The 24,426-nt window shown below is 40.5% G+C and overlaps 1 protein-coding gene across 4 annotated transcripts in view; it reads left to right on the top strand.

The window, feature by feature from the left end:
• The window catches only part of edar (ectodysplasin A receptor), a 92,114-nt gene that overhangs the window by 60,940 nt on the left and 6,748 nt on the right, over positions 1-24,426 (top strand). For 3 of the 4 annotated variants that reach the window (XM_063054065.1, XM_063054063.1, XM_063054064.1), the window contains 7 exons: positions 2,794-2,879; positions 4,331-4,417; positions 6,120-6,248; positions 6,346-6,420; positions 16,767-16,842; positions 21,051-21,207; positions 24,272-24,332. In XM_063054065.1, coding sequence (XP_062910135.1) covers positions 2,794-2,879; positions 4,331-4,417; positions 6,120-6,248; positions 6,346-6,420; positions 16,767-16,842; positions 21,051-21,207; positions 24,272-24,332 — 671 coding nt within the window. The remainder of the gene's footprint in view (positions 1-2,793; positions 2,880-4,330; positions 4,418-6,119; positions 6,249-6,345; positions 6,421-16,766; positions 16,843-21,050; positions 21,208-24,271; positions 24,333-24,426) is intronic. The other variant, XM_063054066.1, reaches the window with a different exon arrangement.

The following is a 24,426-nucleotide window of genomic DNA, read 5'->3' as shown; positions in this document are numbered from 1 at the left end:
GGGAGAAGTCAGAATATGAAGGCGGCGGCGGGGGGGGGCGTTGCTGCGGGCGGTAGAGATACAAGGTGGCAGAAGTTGTACTTCTGCTCTGATTGGTCAACTTCCCAGCTCTTTACTTTGCCCCTGCCCCCTCTCCCAGTTTCACCTATCATCTGCCACCTTGCACTTCTTCCTAGTCCCTCTCCCCTCGCCCTCTCCCCTCCCCCCACCACCTTATTCTGACTTCTCCCTTCCCTTTCCAGTCTTGATGAAGGGTCTCAGCCCAAAACGTAGGCTGTTCACTCTTTTCCATACATGCTGCCTGGCCTGCTGAGTTCCTCCAGCATCTTGGATGTATTGCTTGACATCAGAAGCAAAGCCCTGCAGAGCTTTCCCACGCAGGCCGAGGATGTCCTCAAACAGCAAGTTCATCCTATTGATACATGTGAATTAGGTTCCAATCCCTGCAACAAGAACAGGCAGTCAGCCAAACACAGCAAGTTCTGGGCCATACAAGTAGACTCCCAACAGAACAGTGCGCAGAATGGGCTGCCGGTGGCCGTAGTGGAGACAGAAATGATGGGGTCTTTTAAGAGACTCCTGGATAGGTACATGGAGCTTGGAAAAATAGAGGGTTATGGGTAAGCCTGGGTAGTTCTAAGGTAAGGACATGTTCGGCACAGCTTTGTGGGCTGAGGGGCTTGTATTGTGCTGTAGGTTTTCTATGTTTAGAACCTAGATCCTGACCTTAAAAAAGCATCAATGAAAATGTCAGTCAGTGAGCTGGGAATGGACACAGGACAATGAATCACATCTGATAATTTTTGGATAACTATTCCTGTCAGGCAGTTGTCCTCGAAATTTAGTTTAATGCCATCTCATGTCAAATCGGTTATCTGTACTTTCCTATTTCTTTAGTAGACTATCTAGGTCCAATATTTTTTCCTTTTTTCTTCTTCTTCAGAAATGATATTTTCCTCTTGTTTGAAATCTGATTGTTTGTTTCTCTTCCCGACATTTCTGCCCTGTTGTCTAGTATTTCTAATTATTATCTTTGCTTTGGCTTTATTTGATACATTTGCCTGGATTATTCATCATTTATCTCTCTCCTTCTTTCTATTCTCCCTCCAATTACAACACATCTGCTCTCTTCAGATTTCAGCACACACCAATGTTTCCCTGAATTATCTTTAAGCACTACTAGCGCAAATGCCGACATTCCATTAAGTAAAAATAACTGTTTGAGCTGGCGTTGTTTCCACATTACTTGTGCAGTATATTGTAACAAGGCCACAATCAGTAGCTTGTTTCTTCTGAGTATTGACTTGGCTGTCTCACAATCGTGATTAGAATTGTATTCATGAACAGGAGACTGTTTATAAATTGCTGTGTGGAGCAGAAAACTGAGACCATGGACTTTTGGCCTTGCACACATTTGTGGTCTGGCATCAGCACCAATACCACCAACCACAAAGAACTCCTGTGATTCTCGTTTTCATCACATATGTTGATCCTGCTACTTTGGAGGGTTGTCAGAAAAATACATTGCACCAGAGAAACCTGACTTTGAATCTCCTGACAATCAAATTTAACTGTTAGTGAACATGTTTTGATCAAGGATATTTGACAAGACACTAACAAAATAGCTCATCTCAGACAATATTGCCTCCAATACAAGATTGCAGAAGTTCTGTTAATTAGAGCCTTCTGGTCTTGGGAACATTCATCTCAGATTTTATCTCCTTGTGTAGATAATCAGTTGTTAGAACTACAAGAACTAAATTACTACATATTGGATCAGATAAAAACATCTTAACCCAAAACATTTCCACTATCCCACCTCTGCTTTTCACTATACTAGAAGTATTGGATAAATCTAGTAACAATACTGTCATTATTTAGGAAAGACCATGAACCTAAGGACTTTAAAATCATTTTAGTTGAAGGAAGTTAATAGTAATAGAACAGGCAATATGATTTATAAATTTCATTTCCTTAAGTATGGACATTATGGGAAGGATTCCATAAATATTCTGATGCATACTCAAAAAGATTGCAAATAAAGTAACATACAAATGAGCTCAGAGCTTTCTAATCAAAAATGGAATTGTACATAATTTTGTGTCTGTGTGTGTGTCCACGCCCTTAGCAGTCTCTGCACCAGAAAGCTATGAAGGTTCAGTTGCTAAATGTACTCCAAGAAAAACACAGAAAAATGATTAGACTAGAGAGGCGTGTAGAGTATAGGGACTGGGCAGCAGTGGAATTGAGGCCCAGGTCTTATTGGATGATGGAGTAGTCTTGAGGGATCATTTCACCATCTCTTGGTCCTATTGCTGATCTTTTTTCCCATTCTTGCCCTAAGTTTGCTACCAGTGATGAACCGTCCAAGCTCAGCACTGACCTATGGGGGAAGTATGAATTTATTCGCCTCTGGTAATCTCGATTTGATGTTATGTAGTAATCTAGTTCCCAATTGTATGTTCCTGCATGGTGTCAGGACATTGTGTAGATTCTCAGTGGATGAATCAGGATAAGCCCAGCCAATAAACCAACAGAAAAAGCCCTTGACAACTATATCAGCCAAGCCATCAGATTCAGTTTCAATATTATTCATTATTGTTAGTAAAGCTACAGAGGACATTACTATTAACACATTCTAGCCTGTTGAATTCAAAATTCCTTATTGGTGTAGTTGTGTTTATTGATGATTGCAATGCAGTGACACAAGATTTTTCTCACTATTAGCATAATCTAAAACTTGCCCAGTATCCACCAATATAAATATAAGTTTTCTTCAATATGTACTTACAGCTACTACATTCTGGATAACATGTCAAGAAACACCTACGCAAAGGTTTGCCATTCCTGTGCATTGGCACCTCCAAACACCAAGGAATGTAAGTCACCTCTAGAGCATACAGATAATTCTTCTTAAATCACTACTTCATTTTAATTTTTGCTAAAAAAACAATTATACAGATTATTTGAATAAATTAGCAGCCTCAACCATCTAGAAAGGCAAAAGCAGCAAGTACTTTGAAATCCAAGTCGTGCACTACACTTCCTCCTTAACCATTTAATGAACACTCTGGAATTCCTTACCTAACAAAGCTGTGGGCTACCTTCATCACAAGCACCGTAACATGTCAAAAAATTTATTGTAGATTACTACCTCTTTCTCTGAGGAATTATAGGATGCTAGTAGTGTCTACATCTGAGGGACTAAGAAGCCTGCTTCCTATAATTTTGATCTTTCAGTGCCCATTTTTAGGCATCAGTTGCACAAAATTTCATTTTACCTGATCTAGTGAAAGTTCAGGGTGAATTAGATTAGATTATGAGAACACTCAGTCCTCTTTTATTGTCCTTTAGAAATGCATACACGCATTAAGAAATGATACAATGTTCCACCAGAGTGATATCACAAAAAACAGGACAAAGCAAAGACTAACACTGACAGAACCACATAATTATAACATATAGTTACAGCAGTGCAGAGCAATACCATAATTTGATGAAGAGCAGACCATGGGCACGGTAAAAAAAAACGTCTCAAGTCCTGATCGACTCCCAAGTCCCCGATAGCAGGCGGCAAAAGGGAGAAATTCCCTGCCATAAACTTCCAGACACCGACAACTGCTGATGCATTGGAAGCACCCAACCACAGCCGACACAGAGTCCATCCATCCGAAAACTTTGAGCCTCCAACCAGCCCCTCCAATACGGCCTCCCGAGCGCCATCCTCTGCCAAGTGCCTTCGACCTAGCCCTGGCCGCCGAAACAAGCAAAGCCGAGGATTCGGGGCCTTCTGCTCTGGAGATTCCGGTTACCACACGGTAGCAGCGGCAGCGAAGTGGGCATTTCAGAAGTTTCTCCAGATGTTCCTCCGTACTCTCACGCCTGTCTCCATCAAATCAGAATTGTGCACGATCCCCTACTTGACAGATTACAGATATCATTTACCGGAGAGGCCGCGCGTGCTGCTGTCACACCGCCATCTTCTCCTCCTCCTGTTGAACCAGTTTCAAAATTAAATTGGTGTAATCCATGTTCGTGTGGCTGAACTACCCCTATGATTTATTCAAAAATAACTATATGTGTCGAACTAATCTTTATGCAGTTGACATTATAGTATTATTCAGACACATTCTGCTGTGTACCAATTAAAAATATTAATTTTGACCCAATAATATCTAACTTTAAAGTTAATTTGTGTAACATTGCATGTTCTTTCTAGTTGTTTTTGAGTAACAATTTTAATGCTAATGATGACTATAAAGTACCTGCTGTTACATATTCTGACTTTATTTTCTATTAAAACAGTTGATTAGCTCCGATTGTTTTATAGGCATGGGAATCAATTTGTCTTCAAGCATTTCAGGCAGTACCATAGGCATTAAAGCAAACCCTCCCATTTTACAAGAAACACACAAAGGTATGATATTAATATTTAAGTACATATTTAAGTTTTTAAAAATTAATAATTACTATCTTGTATTGTTTTGAAATTTTTGAGTATTGGCTGGCAGAGTTGAACAGACAGAGGAATCAGGATCTGTAATTAATCTGCATCAGTTCAATTTATTGCAAGAAGCATTCTAATATCTTGCCTAATAATATGTCTGTAGTGTCCAGCCATTGGTAGCTATATAACTAAATCAAATAGCTTATTAGTAGAGGAGCCCAGTTTTAAGAGAGGCTCCTGTCAGTTGTAGACAGCTTCTACTACTTAAAGTCAGGTGCATTTTGGCTTCGGGAAGTAATGGGAGTGAATATAGAGGCAGATTGAAGGAGAAAGTGGCCTTCACTCCTTTACACTCTGCTGTTGCACCAATTATACTAAATTGAGAGGAGGAGGGATGTAATCCATTGAGAACTAAAATCACTCCAGTCACACACTTCAGAGACAGTGGACGGAAATAACTCAGGAGTGTCCAGAGTCATAAACTGACCTGCAAACGGTACTGTACAAAGTTTAGTGATCTCACATAAGGGCAGCCAGTGAATTTACCTATTTCACCAACAGCTTCCAGTGTTGAATACACCATACTTCAACCACCCACTCATCACCAATCTTGAATAAGCTGACTCTGTGAGCCTCCCAGCCAAATCTTGCACTTTACACACTATCAGCTATTTAGCCATGACACCTGCTGCACCCAAACACTTTGCTTGACCCTCACGTTCTCTTTCAGGTAAAGTTGTCAGATAAATGACTGCAGCAGCAGCAGCTAGTGGTTAGGAGGCAGGAGCTTGTAGCCCCTGCAGGAGACAACATTGTCCATCTTTGGAAATGCTGTTAGTTAGTAAAAGGCTGGAATCACTCGAGCTGGTGTTTTTTTTTCACAGACCTAATCCTCCTGAGATCACAGTGCAGGCTTTAATTATAAGCTGCAAATAGTGAAAACATGAACAATCTTTCTTTCACTATTTTTCCCTCACCAACACTTAAGCAATTTGTCAAGCAGCAACCCAGAAGATCTAGGAGGCAAAGACACATTGGCACTTGTTAAGCATTCTCAGCAATTTGCACGGACAGTGATAGTGTGTACTTAGAATTTGGTTGGGGACATTTCAGGAGTCCCTGGGTAGAAAGCAAGGAAAGAGTACTCCAGACATCACCCCTGGGATGAGTTCTGCTCCAGAAAACTCATTTGAGGACTTCAGTGGATGATGGCTACATACAGAGAAATCTCTAGTGCTTGTCTAAGTGTCTGTGTGAAATGTCAAGAAGCGTGAAGCAGTCTATCACCAAACTAATAGGAGAGATTTTTATGAAACTTGCCCATCATTTTCAGAAGGACAGATATCTTTACTAACATCCGTGTGGCATGATGCAGTGTCCAATAGTTGATACCTCGGGTTGCATTGCAGAACTAGTAAAAGGTTCCACTGTTATCTGCCACCATTGGTTGCAAGAAACAATGTTTGAGGGGCTATCAAAGTGTCCAATTAAAAAGGTAGATTGGAGTGTGGTTAATTATTTTAAATGACATGAACAATCCAAAAATAAAGTTTGTGTTCCCAGTTCCAACTTGAGTTGCAATCTTCAAACTCATTGCTTACCAAGACTTGGTTTCACAGTTTATTTTAAGAAGTGAAATTAGTTATTTCTCTTCAATTCTCTCTTTCCTCAGTAGATCAGGTGGGCCAAGGACACCTTGGAACTGCTTTAATAATTGCAATGTCCACCATATTTATAATGGCTATCGCCATTGTTTTAATTGTTATTTTCTACATTTTGAAGACGAAGTCTTTTACCTGGGGTGAGTAGGGTTATGTTTTTGTACACAATTTTGGACAGAAATGTTTTTAAGATAACTTTGAAGTTGAAATGAAAGCTAAGCACTCTTTCTTTTAAAGCTTGTTGTCGTGGCCATTTGGTGAAAAATGTTGAAGCTCAGCTTGACAACGAAGACGACAAGAAGGAAATACAGGGTAAAAAAAAATATATCTACTACCTAGAAATTTAATGTTGGTGGAGTTACATTAAAGGATTAGTTTTTGGCTGGTCTACAGATGCTCTGTTTGTGGACCTGTTGCAGCAAAATTTATTATGCTTTGTACAGTACTAAGTAGGCCTTGTACCAGAGTCTTTTCTAAAACTGACATGGTAACGAAGGAAGCAGACGGGTATGAGTCATGTGGGGAAAAAAGAGTTAGGTTAGGGGAGAAGGGTGGGAGAAGGTATTGGTTGTAGGAGCTATGGAGTCTGCTGGAGGAATTGGTGATTGGAAATCAGAGGATGATTTATGGTAGGGGTGGGAGGTATTGAATTGACTTTATTTCTTACATCCTTAACATACATGAGTAAAAATCTTTATGTTATGTCTCCATCTAAATGTGCAATCATAATAATTTATAATAAATAGACAGTCAACGTAACATAGAAATACACTCAAATCAGCATGAGTTAATCAGTCTGATGGCCTGGTGGAAGAAGCTGCTGGTCCTGGCTTTTATGCTGCAGTACTGTTTCCCGGATGGTAGCAGCTGAAGTAGATTGTGGATGGGGTGATTCAGGTCCCCAGTGATCCTTTGAGCCCTTTTCTCACACCTGTCGTTGTAAATGTCCTGAATCATGGGAAGTTCACATCTACAGATGTGCTAGGCTGTCTGCACCACTCTCTGAAGAATCCTGCGATTTAGAGAGGTACAGTTCCCATACTAGGCAGTGATGCAGCCAGTCAGGAAGCTCTCAATTGTCCCCCTGTAGAAAGTTCTTAGGATTTGGGGGCCCATACCAAACTTCTTCATCCGTCTGGGGTGAAAGAAGCGCTGTTGTGCTTTTTTTCACCACACAACCAGTATGTACAGACCATGTGAGATCTCAGTGATGTGGATGTTGAGGAACTTAAAGCTGTTCACCCTCTCAACCCAGATCCATTTATGTCAATAGGGGTTAACCTGCCTCCATTCCTCCTGCCTACAACCAGCTCCCTTGTTTTTGCGACATTGAGGGAGAGGTTGTTTTCTTGACACCACTGTGTCAGAGAAATGACTTCTCTGTAGGCCACATCGTTATTGTTTGAGATTAGGCCAATCAATGTAGTGTCGGTGGCAAATTTAATTAGCAGATTAGAGCTGTGGGTGGCGACACAGTCATGGGTATACACGGAGTAAAGGAGGGGACTCAGTATATAGCCCTGAGGGGCTCCTGTATTGAGAGGTATTGAATTGACTTTATTTCTTACATCCTTTACATACATGAGGAGTAAAAATCTCTACATAGAAAGGAATTGGTTGATGTTGCAAGTTCAAGTTTAATTGTCATTTAACCATAAATGAATGTCCATGAATATAGCCAAACCGAACAGCGTTCCTTTGCTTCAAGCATTTCAGTGCATCAGGTTGACAGGAATCAGTTTGTTTGAGATGGGTGAGGGATCTGCACTTAGATTTTAGAGTCAGACAAGAGTGAAAATTGAAGTTTGGAGGGTGCTAATTAAGATATGAAGGGTAACAATCAGTATTTGGAGGGGTTACAGATTGGGAGTGTGGGTCAGCAAGGGAAGGGGAGAGATTTTAGGATGTTAGTGGGAGAAAAGAGATCAATATTAGGGGGTCACTGTGCCAGATGGCTTGAGAGAAAGGGTGGTGTCAACATTTGGAGGGGTGGTGTTGGGACAAGGGGTAGTGTGCCAGATTAGTAGACAGGTATAGGGAGTGAGGAATTTTGCTGTGCAGACCTGCTTCTGAATGTAAAATTAAGGCCCATCCAATCATGACTGAAGAGGGCTTCAGGCTTTATGAGCCTGGCAAGCTATTACTTCTGTTTATGCTGCTCTCTGCACGTACATCAGACCTAGAAGGAAAATCATTGGCTTTATGCAACTCACATTACATAGAAACATAGAAAATAGGTGCAGGAGTAGGCCATTCCGCCCTTCGAGCCTGCACTGCCATTTATTATGATCATGGCTGATCATCCAACTCAGAACCCCGCCCCAGCCTTTCCTCCATACCCCCGATCCCCATAGCCACAAGGGCCATATTCTAACTCCCTCTTAAATACAGCCAATGAACTGGCTTCAACTGTTTCCTGTGGCAGAGAATTGCACAGATTCACCACTCTCTGTGTGAAGAAGTTTTTCCTAATCTCGGTCCTAAAAGGCATCCCTTTTATCCTCAAACTGTGACCCCTTGTTCTGGACTTCCCCAACATCGGGAACAATCTTCCTGCATCTAGCCTGTCCAATCCCTTTAGGATTTTATACGTTTCAATCAGATCCCCCCTCAATCTTCTAAATTCCAACGAGTACAAGCCCAGTTCATCCAGTCTTTCTTCATATGAAAGTCCTGCCATCCCAGGAATCAATCTGGTGAACCTTCTTTGTACTCCCTCTATGGCAAGGATGTCTTTCCACAGATTAGGGGACCAAAACTGCACACAATACTCCAGGTGTGGTCTCACCAAGGCCTTGTACAACTGCAGTAGTACCTCCCTGCTCCTGTACTCGAATCCTCTCGCTATAAATGCCAGCATACCATTTGCCTTTTTCACCGCCTGCTGTACCTGCATGCCCACTTTCAATGACTGGTGTATAATGACACCCAGGTCTCGTTGCACCTCCCCTTTTCCTAATCGGCCACCATTCAGATAATAATCTGTTTTCCTATTTTTGCCACCAAAGTGGATAACCTCACATTTATCCACATTAAATTGCATCTGCCATGAGTTTGCCCACTCACCCAACCTATCCAAGTCACCCTGCATCCTCTTAGCATCCTCCTCACTGCTAACACTGCCGCCCAGCTTCGTGTCATCCGCAAACTTGGAGATGCTGCATTTAATTCCCTCATCCAAGTCATTAATATATATTGTAAACAACTGGGGTCCCAGCACTGAGCCTTGCGGTTACGTCTCCGATTTTCCACTACAATTAAATTTTCAAGAAATTTAACTATGTGACACAGAAAATCTGCCACTTTGTGTTTCAGTTTTCTTCAGTTTGTAGTTCTCAGAACAATCTAATCTTATCAAAATACATTACATACTTCAAAATGTGTATCTATTTCTAGACATAATGCTCAGAATCAGAATGAGGTTTATTATCACCGGCATGTGACGAGAAATTTGTTAACTTAGCAGCAACAATACATAATCTAGCAGAGAAAAATAAATAAATAAAATAAAACATAATAATGATAAATAAACAAGTAAATCAATTACATATATTGAATAAATTTTTTAAAAAGTGCAGAAACAGAAATACTTTTTTTTTAAAAAGTGAGGTAGTGTCCAAAGCTTTCCTGAATCTGCAAAGTAATAAATATTGAGCTATGATAATTGAAAATGATGGTGATGCTGAGGCAGGAAAAATTCTGGATAGTGTTGATTTCCTAGAAATTTTCACTGTTTCTGGCAGCTTATCTTTTCTGTCCTTGGAATAACTTTATTTTTGTGGGGTTTTTACTTGTTGAACTAATTCAAAGACAGGTGTGCTGGTTTTAAACTATAACTTTGTTTTCCTCTGTAATGTTTTTCACTTTTGTTGGATTTCCCTGTTCCTTCTTATAAGTTATTAAGGTAATTGCCTTGCATTGTCCACCTCAGCTGCAATGACTCGATGTCTCCCTCTGCTGCTGCAGTTGAGAATAGAAAAGTCAGGGAATTTCCTTATCTGTCATATTTTAATGCAAACATGCATCCTTCCAGCATAAATCATAAGAAAACAACTGCATGTTTTAAGTATCTTACTGAGAAAATTGTTTTGTTTAATTCTAGGGTTTCCCTATTCATCCACACTATGAACTGCTCACGTCCATCCCATGCTCTTTCCTTCTCAGAATGAATTGATCTCACAATTATTCATGTTAAACTGGGCACCACCACATTTATCTCTTCCTGAAGTCTTTTCAAGCTTATCAGTTGTTCCTTCTCTACAACATAAAACAAAGTTTGTTTCTTTCTCTCCCAGTTTTGAAAACGTTTCTTGGACTGAAAACGTTTCTTGGACTTAAAACATTTCTCCTTCCATGCTTGCTCCTGGACCTGTTGCTTGAAAATATGCTGTTTTGGTTCAGATTTACAGCTTCTGTAGTTTATTTTTCTTTGTCATGTTCTCTTTAAAATCTTCATTGACTGTCAATATTTCCACATTGTTGTCAGAAAGTACCCTTCATATGAAGGATGATTTAGAGTGGGTGTAGAGTAGATTTCAGAATCAGTCACTGGTATAGGTCTTAAAATTTGTTTTGTGGCAGCAGTACAGGATAATACATAATTTAAAAAGCTATAAATTATGATTTTATATTTTTTTATATATATTACAAGTAACAAATATATATTTTTTGACAGACGATTTGATAGTTATTCAAAATTGAGGGGTATAGATAGGGTAAATGCAAGCAGGCTTTTTCCACAGAGGTTGGGTGGGATTGCAACCAGAGGTCATAGGTTAAGGGTGAAAGGTGAAAAGTTTAAGGGAACATGAGGGGAAACCTCTTCACTCAGAAGGTTGTGAGAGTGTGGAATGAGCTGCAGGCACAAGTGGTGCATGAGAGCACTCAATTTCAACGATTGAGAGAAGTTTGGATAGGTACATGGATAGTAGGGGTGGGGGGGTGCTATGGTCCTGGTGCACAGTGATGGGAGTAGGCAGTTTAAATGGTTTTGGCATGGACTAGATGGGCTGAATGGCCCATTTCTGTGCTGTACTTCTCTATGATTCTGGTGTAGAAAGAGAGAAAAATAAAGCAAATAGGGAGATAGTGAATATGGGGTCATTGTCCTTTCAGAAATCTGGCAGAGGGGAAGAAGCTGTTCCCAAAATTTTGAAAGTGTTTTCAGTCTCCTGTACCACCACCTTGATGGTAGCCATGAGAAGAGGGCATATTCTTGGTGATGGCGATCCTTCATGAATGAAGCTACCTTTTGTTTTGAGGCGTCGCATTTGAAGATGCCCTCGCTGCTGAGGAGCCTAGTGCCCATGATAGAGCTGGCTGAATTGGCGACTTCCTATAGCTTTTTCCAATCTTGTGCAGGGGCTCCTCCATACTAGACTGTGATACAACTAGTTAGAATGCTCTCTCTGGTACACCTGTAGAAATTTGCAGGAGATTTTGGTGACTGAGCAGGAGTTGCCCGGATTAGAGAACATGAGGAAGTTTGAGCAAGCTAGGGCTTTTCTTATTGGAGTGGAGGAGAATGAGAAGTGATTTTTAAAAAAAAAACAAAGTAAATTTTATGCATAATAAAAAAAATTTACAAGAATAAACTGCTCAATGCCTTTTTATTCTTTGCATTCATAGTCAATGCTCTCTTAACAGTTCTATTGCATTCATACTCATCAATAGCACTCTTTCCACTCATGGCAACCTAGGTGGTATACTGTACCGCTATAATAGTAACTGAGAGGCTTCCTTCCCCAACCCTGCCACTCCTTCTCCAGTAGGAGAAACCTGCACTGTGGTTCTTCCCCACCAAGCCCCTGTGGTGGCTGCACCAAGCTTCAATGTATCCCTCAGCACGTACTTCAGCATCCTGGAATGTGCCAGTCGGTAGTATACCTCTGTGCTGGCAGACAAAATGTTTTGGGCAAACCAAAGAGAGTCTTCCACTGAGTTGATGATCTGACAGCAAAACTTGATGTCTGCCTCTGTGTTTGTGTCCTTGGGAACTTCCTGCAGATCAGAGAGTCCCCTGCTCAGGATGACACAGACCCTTTTATGAGCAATGTCTCTTCCACACTAGTCATCTTCCAAGCAGTGTGCTGTGGGGGTCTTGGTGCCTGTTGGTGAGGCATTCTAGCAGATGGTCTGGATGGTCTGCTGAGGAGAAAACCCCACTGTATCCATCAGGTTCTCCTGTAGTGTCTGCAGGGCATCCCACACTGATCACTGTCTGATAGACTTGTGGTCAACAGTGTTGGTCCAGAAGAACTTTTCCATGAAGGACAGATAGCACAGCGATACCGCACAGCAACAGGGTCATACCCATCCTTCGCAGCACCTGCGACAGATAGACTCTTGGCATATCGTGGTAACTTGGTGCCCATGAACTTAGGTTCCCCACACAGTCTGAAGCAGCCTAACAATAAAGTGGTGATCAGGATGAGGGTAACATCGGGTACAATTTTCCCCTCATTGTCCAGGGACTTGTACATTGTGAACCATCTGACCCTCTTTATCTTAGATCCCCTGATGAAACTGGAGACAGCCCAGGTGATTCCCCTACTGGAGGAGCAGGGGATGGGCCACGCCTGTGCCAAGTACAACAACCTGACAGCATCTCACACCCAGTGGCGGTGCCAGAGATTTTTTCTTGCTGGTGCTACAATGGGACTGAATTATTCAGTGATGGTGCTGAGGGATGTACCCTATGGTAATATGTATTCACAAGGCCAGACGTGTGGCGTTCAAAAGTCAGCTTCAAGCATTATGTGCCTACTATAAATGTTGATTCACAAGCAACAGCAATTGATAAATATAATCTGGAAGTGAACTGTGACAGTGTCAACAGCATCGGAGACAACCTGGGCTACACAGAGCATAAGCAAACAAACCAACAGAGCATCCGACCCACAGTGCACAACGTAAATCATGCACCAATCCCGCAATCAGTGTCAAATGCATGCTTTTCAACTGAAAAACATAACACTAACCCACAATGTCCACTGCTATTCGCTTTACATAGACAGACAATGCCAAAAGATACACCGTTGTTGAAGTCAAATAAGGCAAACAACAGATACAAGGCTTTACCAGGAGTTGGACAAATCGTACTCTGACCACGCAATACCTCAAATTAATTCGGCTATTGAATTTAAAACAAAAATCAACAGAATCACCGCTTGGAAGTCTAAGCAAAACCAGTAGGCTTAATAGCAGTAAATGTAATACTTTGGGATTTGCAGGAAATGTAAGGACTATGGGGTATCCACCATAAAATAATAATAATAATCAGCATTAGTCTTGGCCCAAATTTTTTAAAAGATCAACTGCGCTCACCGTTGATGTTTTCAGAGAAGCACAATCCGTCTGTTGTTGTGATTGGTGGCGAAAGCATCAATGATTTTCTGGATGTCAAGTGCTTTGGTCCTCCGGCTGTTTATGGCCAACAGAACCAAGTTACTGTTCTGAGCATTGCCACTGCTATTCCTTAGGTAGTTTTTGAGGCGTCTGAGGCAAGAGAAACTCGGTTTGCATGAGGCAGATGTCACAGGTAGAGTCAGTGATATGCAGATTAATTTGTATAAACCTATAAATGCATCATGGTAGGGTCTCATTGGAGCTAGAAGTTCCACTGTGTCATTCACTGTCTGTCCTTGCTAGAGACTCAACCACCGCTCTCATATACTCACGATTTTCTTAGACAATCTTTGCATGTCCTTTGTCAAGCATATTTCCCAATCTTGGACCGTCTAGTTTTCTTAATCTGAATTCAGCCCATGCCTCCATAGCAAACTTCTGAGCTGCATTTACATGGGGGGTTTTGAAAGCTGTTGTAGCTTTCCGCCAGTTGCGGTAACTGGTGACAGTGAAGGTAGACTCAGAATGGGACCCATGTCCTCCACACAGGAAATGCCTGCATGCGAAGCAAAACGTAATATCTTTCGTGATTGAATATTCCAGCCAGTCAAAGCAGCCATGAATAAAGCTCCTTTGCTGATTGCCAAACTGTTGCGAGCAGTGAAGGGTACTTTTTCAATGCTGGCCAACGGGGTCCTTCCTCAGGTCGCTGGCTAACATCACTAACAGTATTCCCACTAGCACTAAGAGCAGCTTCATCCATGTTCTCTTCCAAATCCTGCTCCATTTCTTGTTCCTCTACTTCGCCCTCACACTCCTTCGATGAACTGCTGTCGTCCTCATCCCCACTTACTTCTTTCTGCATGTCACTTTCAATTAAGACAGGGTCAGGCTGAGATATCACTGATTCCTCTGGATGAGGTCGTTTTCTCACTAAAAATCGATCCATTTTTATATATACATATATCTCCCCGTTAGTCTCGTGAGACCATCAATCTGCGCCTGGATGTATACTATCAATCTGGCGTGAGTGAGAGTGAGTGACATCACCACCTTAAGTGATCTTAGATCAGTTTAACTGATTTGAGGACAGCAACGGCAAGACATTGACAACGAACGAAGTGTAGAGTGGATCTGACAGAGTTTATAACTTTATTGCTGCGTGGGTGCCATGGTAATTGGGGGTGCTGTTTCACTATATCAACTGGAGAAACAAGCTGTATTCAAAACTATACAGAGAAAGCAAAGCAGCTGCAATTTGTATGTGAAATTTCAGTTAATTTCTTTGTGGTGCTATGCTGGTGCTATTGCAATTTCTGCTGGGGCTGTAGCCCCAGTTAGCACCACCTTAGCGCCACCCCTGCTCACACCTGATAACCAGGTTCTTCCCAGTTATTCTTAAGGAGTGCCCTCCCCATGTTCCCAATTTCTGTTTTACCTTCCCAGTCTGCTCCACCCAATTCTTGTTGAGAGGTAACTTGATAGAGGTGTATAAGATGATGAGAGGTATAGATAGAGTGAACAGCCAGTGTCTTTTACCCAGGGTGGCAATGGCTAAAACTAGAAGACACTCTTTTAAGGTGATGGGAGGAAAATTTAGGGGAGATGTCACAGGTAGGCTGTACAGTGGGACATCCCTGAAATGCACCGGCAGGGTGCTGGTAGAGGCTGATACATTAGGGACATTTAAGAAACTCTAAGAAAGGCACATGGATAAAAGAAAAATGGAGAGTTATGAGATGTGTAGGAGGGAAGGTTTAGATTGACCTTAGATTAAAATGTCAAAACAACATCATGGACCAAAGGGTCCGTATTGTTTTATGTTCTAAAATTATAATATTCCGTACACTTCACAGCACTTCCTATAGCACATAAAATAGAGAATTGGGAAGTATTTCTAAATATATGGAGAGTTGAGAACAGAGGTACAAAAATTATATAAGCCTAAATATTAATAAAAGTAGGAGACCACAGTGCTGGCTAAAATGAGAGGAAATAAATAGGGTATAGTTTAGATAATAAATGAAATATAATTAAACTTAAATAGCGAACTGCTAATTAGTAACAAAATAAATAGTGTGCATATCAGTGTACAAAGTCTGCATAACTTGGGCATTGACAAGAATGCATTGCGAGTAACCAGATTTAACAAGATTACTGACACATGGCTATAGAAGTATCAGGATGGGCAGTTAAATATACAAAATTCAGAATCAGGTTCACTATCACTGGCATATGTTGTGAAATTTGTTTTGCTGCAGCTGTGTGTGTGTCAAATTATAATAAAATAAATTAATTAAGTAGTGCAAAACAGAACAAGAAAAAGAAGTGGGAAAAAACATGGGTTCATTGTCCTTTCAGAATTCTGATGGCAGAGGGGGAAGAAATATTCGTGAAAACATTGAATGTGTTGGGGTAGCATTAGAATAAAATATGAGCAGAAGTAGCGCTATCACTAAGATATCAAAATCCCTATGATGAGAGATGAAAGGTAATGAAGATTCCAAATATTTTTTAAAATGTTTTGTTAAATGGTCCATAGACTGTTGTTAATAATCAATTAGGAGTGGTCTATAGACCATTCAGTGTTACAGAAAATGCAGACGAAAAAATAAACAAAGTTGTGGAGATGAGTGAAAAACAGAATAATAATCAAAAGGGATTTCCAGTTTCTTGAAATTACTTGACCAGAGAAGTAATCAAAGAAATAAGGGAACTGAGTTCCTACAATGTGGAAAAAATTATTTTCTAACCCAACTTGTAACATGGGAAGAGATATTTCGAAATCAAAATGCTGCAGAGGGTGAAAAACTGAAATAAAAATGTAAAATGCTAAAACTCTCTAGCCAGTTAAATAGCATCTATAAAGAGAGTTGATGTTTTTATTCTCACAACTGATGTGGCTTGATCGGCTAAGTATATCAGCTTTTAATGTTTTACAATGTGATGAGTCCTGGAAATCATATATTCCACTAAAATGGCATTAAACTGAATACTAGTGACGAGCCAATGATACATAAAGACAAAGGGAGATTTGAAGATGAGGAAAAGGCATCAACTTGGCACATTGACACTAGCACAGCAAGCCAAAGTAGAGAATGAAAATAATAGAGGTAAAAATCACAAGTAGAAGTACAAAAAAGTAGCTGAGAAATTAAATTATCAAGAACCTTTAAACAGTTGTAGAGGAGCAAGAGATCTTCGAGCGAAAAATGCACAAATCACTAGAAATACTATCACATGCTTAAAACTATTTGCATCCATTCTGATTATCATTTAAATCTTGAGCTGATTTGTTTATTACTTTACAGAAAATATTGTAATATTCTCTGACAAAGATGAATTTGATAACAAACTGAAGGCAGTTCCACCTAAGACTGAGAAAAGGTAAGTCAAATTGTATTGATTTCTGCAGTTTTTGGACTTCAATGACCAATTGACATGGCTGAGGCAATATCAAAGATAGATTTATATTGAATAAAGTAAATCAAATGCATTAATTAACAGTACAGGAGGTGTTAGGTAACCAGTGGAAACCTTTGGGATCTGTGGTAGGTAGCTACGTCTACAGTAAGTGTCCGCAGCTTGAGGTACCTTGCCTAGTTAACTTAAACTAGAGTCCAAGATTTGGACACTGAGAGAAAATGGGGAACTATAGACTAGTAACATCACTGGTAGCAAAATATTAATAAAAGTTGTAAATGCGCACCTGAAAAATAATAGTAGGATGACTTAAAATATTTCTGAGGTTATGATAGTAGAACAGAACAGGGGAAACCAGAGAAATGTATGTGTTCTGACTTTCATTAGGTCATTGATGAAGTGCTGCGCAAGTTGTTAAACAAAATTAGAGTATAAGCGATTGGGGACAATTTGCCATTAACTGAGGACTGGTCAAAAGTCAGACCATCAAGAGTAGAATGAAATAGGTAATCTTTTGCTGTGATTAAGGATCAGTTCTGGAGACCCTAGCTGTTCACTTTAAGTAGAAAATGCAGTGATTTAATTAGAAGGACCTAGCACAGATCACAAAATTAATGTTCAGGAACGGCAGGCATTTAAGAAAGCGAATGCAACATTGGCTTTAATGCAAAAGGATGCAAGAGTCAAGATTAAGGAAGAGTATGCTTTTGCAATAGGAGAGCAAAATTGATTTCTCACTTGGAGGAAATGTTCTGTAAGGTGAAATGAAGCAAACTGAGCTCATACTTAAGTTACAGAAAAAGTGCAGGTAAACAATGAGGTGCAGGATTGCAATGGGGTAGAATGTGAGAAGAAGAGTACACTTTATTATACTAGGGTATCTAGAGGATTATTCAATACTCTTTTAACAGTGGGATTGAAGCAGCCCTCGGGTCAGGTTGTATGTGCTTTCAGGCTTTTGTATCTACTGCCCAGTGGGAATGGTGTAAAGAGAGCACATCTGGGCTGGGTGGAGTCTTTGATTATGTTGGCAGCGTTACTGGAGAGTTCATGGTGGGAGGCTGGTTTCTGTGATGTGCAGAGCTGTTTCTACAACTCTGTAGTTTCTTGTGGTCACGCGCAAAGCGGCTGCTATATCAAGTTACCATAGCAATCAAAGAGAATGCTTTCTATGGTGCATCAATAAAAATCGGTAAGGTTTGACAGGGACTTACCAATTTTTTTTAGCCTTTTGAGAAAGTAGGGACATGAGTGAATTTTCTTGTCAATGTGGTTGGATAAGGACGTGCTGTCGATGTTCACTCCGAGAAACTTGAAACTCTCAACCTCAGCATCACTGAATGACACCAAGCTCTATCCTTCCTGTACTCTAACTGATTGTTATTTGAACTACACAGTCTAAAGACAAAGGCTAGCCATTCAGGTTTGAAACAGGAAGAAATTTCTTCACCCACAAAAATTCCTTAGGAGGCTGTGAAGGACCTGTTACCAAACATGCTGTCAAATGGAGATAATAGATTGTTTTTGGATATTAAGGGAAGATCAACCAGTATGTTATAGATTGGTGGAGTAGAAGTTAATGGCTAACATTGCTTCTATTTGTTATGACAGAAGAGCATGGAGGTGGAAAACAATATTGCTTTCTGTAACCTTCTCTTGGCAAAGAATCAACACGAGAGATCACATTCTCAAAACCACTTAGATTAAAACTGATAAACTGTAAAGCTCATAGTTTTCATGTGAAATGTTTTATTTCCTTTTCAGTTGTACTCATTCCAAAAATGTGGAAAATTTTTGCCAAATGTGTATATCTCCAGGTTTCTCCCTAGGCCCCATGTACAAAAAGAGCAGCCCATTTGCAATGGTCACCCACTAAGCATTTAATTACTGCCTTCCAATGTCCAAACAGTGCTTCTGGCAGATGAGATGTAATATGAATCCCACAAAATATTCAAAGTTCAAAGTAAATTTATTATCAAAGCACATATAGGTCACCATATACAACCTGAGATTCATTTTCTTGAAGAAAAATACTCAAAAATCCAATAACCATAATAGAATCAATGAAAGACCACACCTACTGAGCATCCAGCCAGTATGCAAAAGACAAAAACTGTGCAAATACAAACAAAAAAGTAATAATAAAAATACATAAATAATAAATATCAAGAACATCAAATAAATGTCGAGAACATGAAATGAAGAGTTCTTGAAAGTGAGTCCATAGGTTGTGGGAACATTTCACTGATGGTGCAAGTGAAGTTATCCCTGTTGATTCAAAAACCTGATGGTTGAGAGGTAATAACTGTTCCTAAGAATGGTGGTGTGTGTTCTGAGGCTCCTGTACCACCTTCCTGATGGCGGCAGTGAGAAGAGAAAATGACTTGGGTAGTGGGGGTTACTGCTGAAGGATACTACCTTTCCTGCGACAATGCTCTGTGGATATGCTGAATGGTGGGGAGGGCTTTACCCATGATGGACTGGGCCATATCCACTAGTACTTGTAGGATTTTCTGTTCAGGGGTATTGGTGTTTCCATACCAGATGGTGATGCAGCCAATCAATATACTGTCCACCACACCGAACCTTCGCAATCTCTGAAAGAAGTAGAGGCACTGTTGTGCTTTCTTCATAATTGCACTTACATTCTGGGCCTGTGCCAGGTCCTCAAATGGTAACACTGAGGGAATTAAAGTTGCTGACCCTCTCCATCTCTGATCCCCTGATGAGGACTGGCTCATGGACTTCTGACTTCCTCCTCCTTGAAGTCAATAATCAGCACCTTCCATTTGCACATGAAGGTGTTGAGTCAAATGTCTTGAAGCATATTGATTAGTTTTGAGGGGATGATAGTATTGGATGCTGAGCTGTATTTGATAAAGGACATCCTGATGTATGCACCTTTGTTGTTAAAATGTTCCAGGATTGACTGTAGAGGCAATTAGATGGCAGCAGCTGTGGACTTGTTGCACCAGTAGGCAAATTGGAGCAGGTCCAAATCACCTCTCAGGCAGAAATCGATATGTTTCATCACCAAACTCTCAAAATACTTCATCACTGTGAATGTAAGTGCTACTGGATGACAGTCGTTGAGGCAGGTCACCACATTGTTCTTAGACAGCCGTATAATTGATGCCTGCTTGAAGCAGGTGGGTACTTCAGACTGCTGAAGTGACTGATTAAGGACCTCAGTGAACACTCCAGTTGATCAGCACAGGTCTTTAGTATTTGGCCAGGTACCCATCTAGGCTGGATACTTTCCGTGGGTTCACCCTCCTGAAAGATGCTCGCACATTGGTCTCAGAGATTGAAATCACAGGGTCATCGGGGCTGTGGGAGTTGTTGATGGTTTGTCCATGTTTTGACAGCCAAAGCAAGCATAGAAGGCATTGAGCTCCTCTGGAAGTGAAGCCCTGTTATCGCCAGTGTCACTTAATTTTACTTTATACGAGTTGATACCATTCAAACCCTGTTACAACTGTCGATCATCCTTCATTGATTCAAGTTTAGTCCAGAATTGCCACTTCGTATTATCAATTCCCTTTAATCAGAGAAATCAGTTCATTTATGCAAAGCTACATAAAGTGCTCATAACCATAGTCAGTATCATGTCTACATTTATCAGGTTGCATTGGAAGCAACCATTTATTATATAGAAGTGTATTGAAATTTTATCATGTTACATATTTGTATGGAATAGCTAAAGAGGGACCATTTTCATTTTACAGAGGGTGCTCAACATGAGAGAGATTGAAAATTAGGGGAGTGGAACCTATTCTGATCTCTGTGAGTCGTGGTTAGTGTTTCTTTAGAAGCACAGGAATAAAATGGATTGGTGTACCAGAGGACCAAGTTTAAATCTGCCAAAAGATTAGAAAAGTTCTTTTGCCAAACTTAAACTCGGTCCTCTGGTACATTAACTAATCTTAATACGATTCTACTTTATGGATTTCCAATATTTTAGTCTTGACTACCCTACTTTTTTTAGCACTTGGATAAATTTTAGGGTTGGTTAGATTCAGATAACTATGTTTAAGTAGAATGTTTAACTACTCCACAGAATTGCAGAATCTCAAGATATTTCAGTACCAATTAATCTCAACATAAATTACCCTGTTTTATGCATGCAAGTTCCTGTCATATTCATGTTCACAAAATGCTTTTATCCACAGTGAAAACGATGCTTCCTCAGAAAATGAGCAACTTTTGAATCGGAGTATGGATAGTGATGAAGAGGCTGCATTAGATAAGCGAGGAATGTCTGATTTGTGTCTCCTGTCATTGGTTCCTTTAACTAGAGAAAAATCAACAAACGCTAAAGCATGTGGGGTAAGACTTTTAAACTCAAATTAAAGAGTAGTTGAGAGGATCTGAGAAAATTGTGCATTAGTCTACAGGCAGATTTATAGCAATTAAAGGAGTCACCTTGCAGTCAGACTACTGGTCTTGCTTTAACTGCACCTACTATCAGAAACAGCATTAATCCTGCTCCTGCTGATCTTAGAAAGATGTAAGTTGGGTTTCTCATCTCATCTCCAGTGCCTCTACCATGTTCTCCATGTGGCTGCATGGGATTCTTCTGGGTGTTACGGTCTCTTTGCACTTTCCAAAGAGTGGGTGACCTGGCAATTTAAGTTGCCGCTAGTTTAGACAGATCAAATAGGGGAAACTGTTTTTATGAATATGTGAGAGCAGATGGCTTAAAAGGAAATAAATGGGGAATGGAATTGATGGGATTGTTCTACAAGTAGCCAAAGATGTAAGAACTGCTTCATTCCCACTTCTGAACTAATCACCTCTTCTACATCCCCTTGCCAGTAGTGCTTCCATATTCTCAGACTCTCAATTCAACTTCTCCTCGTTATCCTGTTATTGTCACTTTACTATTTATTTTTTGCCATAAGGCATTGGAGCCTTTGGCTAATTGAGTTTGCTCTGCCAGTTGATTATGGTTGATTTATTCTCCCTCTTAACTCCTCTATCCTGCCCTCTTTCAAAGTCAAAGTAAATTTATTGTCAAAGTACATGTCTGTCACCCTGAGATACATTTTATTGCAGGCATATTCAATAAATCCAAAATAGAATCAATGATAGACCGCCTCACCTGGGCAATCAACTAGTGTACAAAAGACAACAAACTGTGCAAATACAAAAGAAATAATAATAATAAATAAATAAGCAATAAATATAGAGAACATGAGATAAGAGTCCTTGAAAGTGAATCCATAGGTTATGGGAACATTTCAGTGATGGGGCAAATGAAGTTGAGTGAAGCTATCCTCTCTAGTTCAAGAGCTTGATGGTTGAGGGCTAATAATTGTTCCTGAACCTAGTTGTGTGAGTCCTGAGGCTCATGCACCTTCCTCCTGATGGCAGCAGCAAGACCTGGGCGCTGGGGCCCCTGTTGATGAATACTGCTTTCTTGCGACAAAGCTCCATGTAGATGTGCTCAGTTGTGGGGAAGGCTTTCCCTGTGATGACTGAGGTGTATCAATACTTTTGTTGAATTTTCCATTCAAGAATATTGGTGTTTCCATTCCAGGCTGTGATGTAGCCAGTCAATATACTCTCCGCTGCACATCTATAGAAGTTCATCAAAGTTTCAGGTGTCATGCCCAGCCTTCACAAACTCCTAAAGAAGTAGAGGCACTGCTGTGCTTGCTGCTTAAATGCAGTTGCGTGCTGGGCACAGGACAGGTCCTCCCAAAAGCTAACGATGAGGAATTTAAAATTGCTGACCCTCTCCATCTCTGACCCTCTGAGGACTGGTTCATGGACCTCTGGTTTCCTCCTCAAGTCAATAATCAACTCCTTAGTCTTGCTGACATTGAGTAAGAGGTTGTTGTTGTGGTGCCACTCAGCTAGATTTTCAATCTCCCTCCTATATGCTGATTCGTCACCATCTTTGATTCAGCCTGTGACAGTGGTGTCATCAGCAAACTTGAATATGGCATTGGCGCTGTGCTTAGCCACACAGTCATAAGTATAAAGCAAGTAGAGCATGGGCCTAAGCACACAGCTTTGTGGTGAACCTGTGCTGAATGAAATTGTGATGAAGATGTTGCCAATCCAAGCTAACTGGGATCTGCAAGTGAGGAAATTGAAGATCCAATTGCACAAGGAGGTATTGAGGCCAAGGTCTTGAAGCTTACTGAATAGCTTTGAGAGGGTGATACTATTGAATGCCAGGCAGTGGTGGATAAGGAGTATTCTGATGTGTGTATCTTTGCGGTCCAGATGTCTCAGGGTTGAATGAAGAGCCTGTGAGATGGCATCTGCCACGGACCTGTTGCACCAGTAGGCAAACTACTTCTCAGGCAGCTGCTGATATACTTCATCATCAACCTTTCAAAACACTTCATCACTTTGGATACAAGTACTACTGGATGATAGCCGTTGAGGCAGGTTACCATGTTCTTCTTAGGCACCAGCATAACTGAAGCCTGCTTGAAGTAGTTGGGTACCTCAGACTGCTGAAGTGATTGGTTAAAAATCTCAACAAAGACTCTAGCCAGTTGATCAGCATGGGTCTTTAGTACTTGGCCAGGTACCCTATCTGGGTTGGATGTTTTTTGGGGGTTCAGCCTCCTGATCGTCTGTCTCAGAGACTGAGACCACAGGAGCATTGGGGCTATGGGAGTTTGTGACGGTTCCTCCATATTTTGACGGTCAAAGTGAGCATAGAAGGCATTGAGCCATCTGGAAGCAAACCTCTGTTGTCACCTATGTCACTTGATTTTACTTTATAAGAGGTATCTCAAGTACTTGATTATAGTACTGCTGGTGGTATGTAAACTCTGGTGAGGATCATGGATGAGAACTCTCTAGGTAAACAGAATGGACAGCATTTGATCATTAGGTCTTCAAGTTCAGGGGAACACGTTTGACAAAACTGCCACATCAGAGCACCACCAAGTGTTTACCATGAAACATACACCTCTACTTTTGGCCTTTTCTGAATCAGCAGTTCAATCCATCCTGTGAATTGAGAAGCCTTTGGGCGTGATAGCCATATCTGGTGTGCTGGGAGTAAGCTATACCAGATTAAACATACAACATAACAGTCTCTCATGTTCCTTCAGTAATCTTGCCCTCAGGTTCTTAATTTTGTTCTCCAACAACTGCATGTTTGCTAATAAGATAATGTGCAGACCTCCACTTTAAATATACCCAATGACTTGGCCTCCACAGATATATGTGGCAACAGATTCCATCTTTGCACCCTTCTGTTGTTTTACAGTGCAAACTCTACTACACTGTATCCAACATTCACATTGTTTTTTATACATCTCTCTCTCACACGACAGTTGGTAATTTTGTACAGCAATCATCATTTGCTTTATTTTCCCCAAATGTAGAATCTTCCAATTGTAAATTGGCTTTATTTTTCCAGATACAGTCACGTAGGGAAAAGATACTTGAATTATGCAAGAAAGTGTGCAGTTTCACAGAAGGTAAGAGCTGAAATGTGTTTGCAGACAGTTGTGTATTTAATACTTCAGTTATGAGTAATATTATAAATATTGATTAAACTTTGTTTACATTTTT

This window comes from Mobula hypostoma, chromosome 7, assembly GCF_963921235.1.
Source record: "Mobula hypostoma chromosome 7, sMobHyp1.1, whole genome shotgun sequence".
In the NCBI taxonomy this organism is placed as follows: Eukaryota; Metazoa; Chordata; class Chondrichthyes; order Myliobatiformes; family Myliobatidae; genus Mobula; species Mobula hypostoma.
The sequence above is the reverse complement of the archived record's forward strand: the minus strand, read 5'-3'. Positions and strand labels throughout refer to the sequence as shown.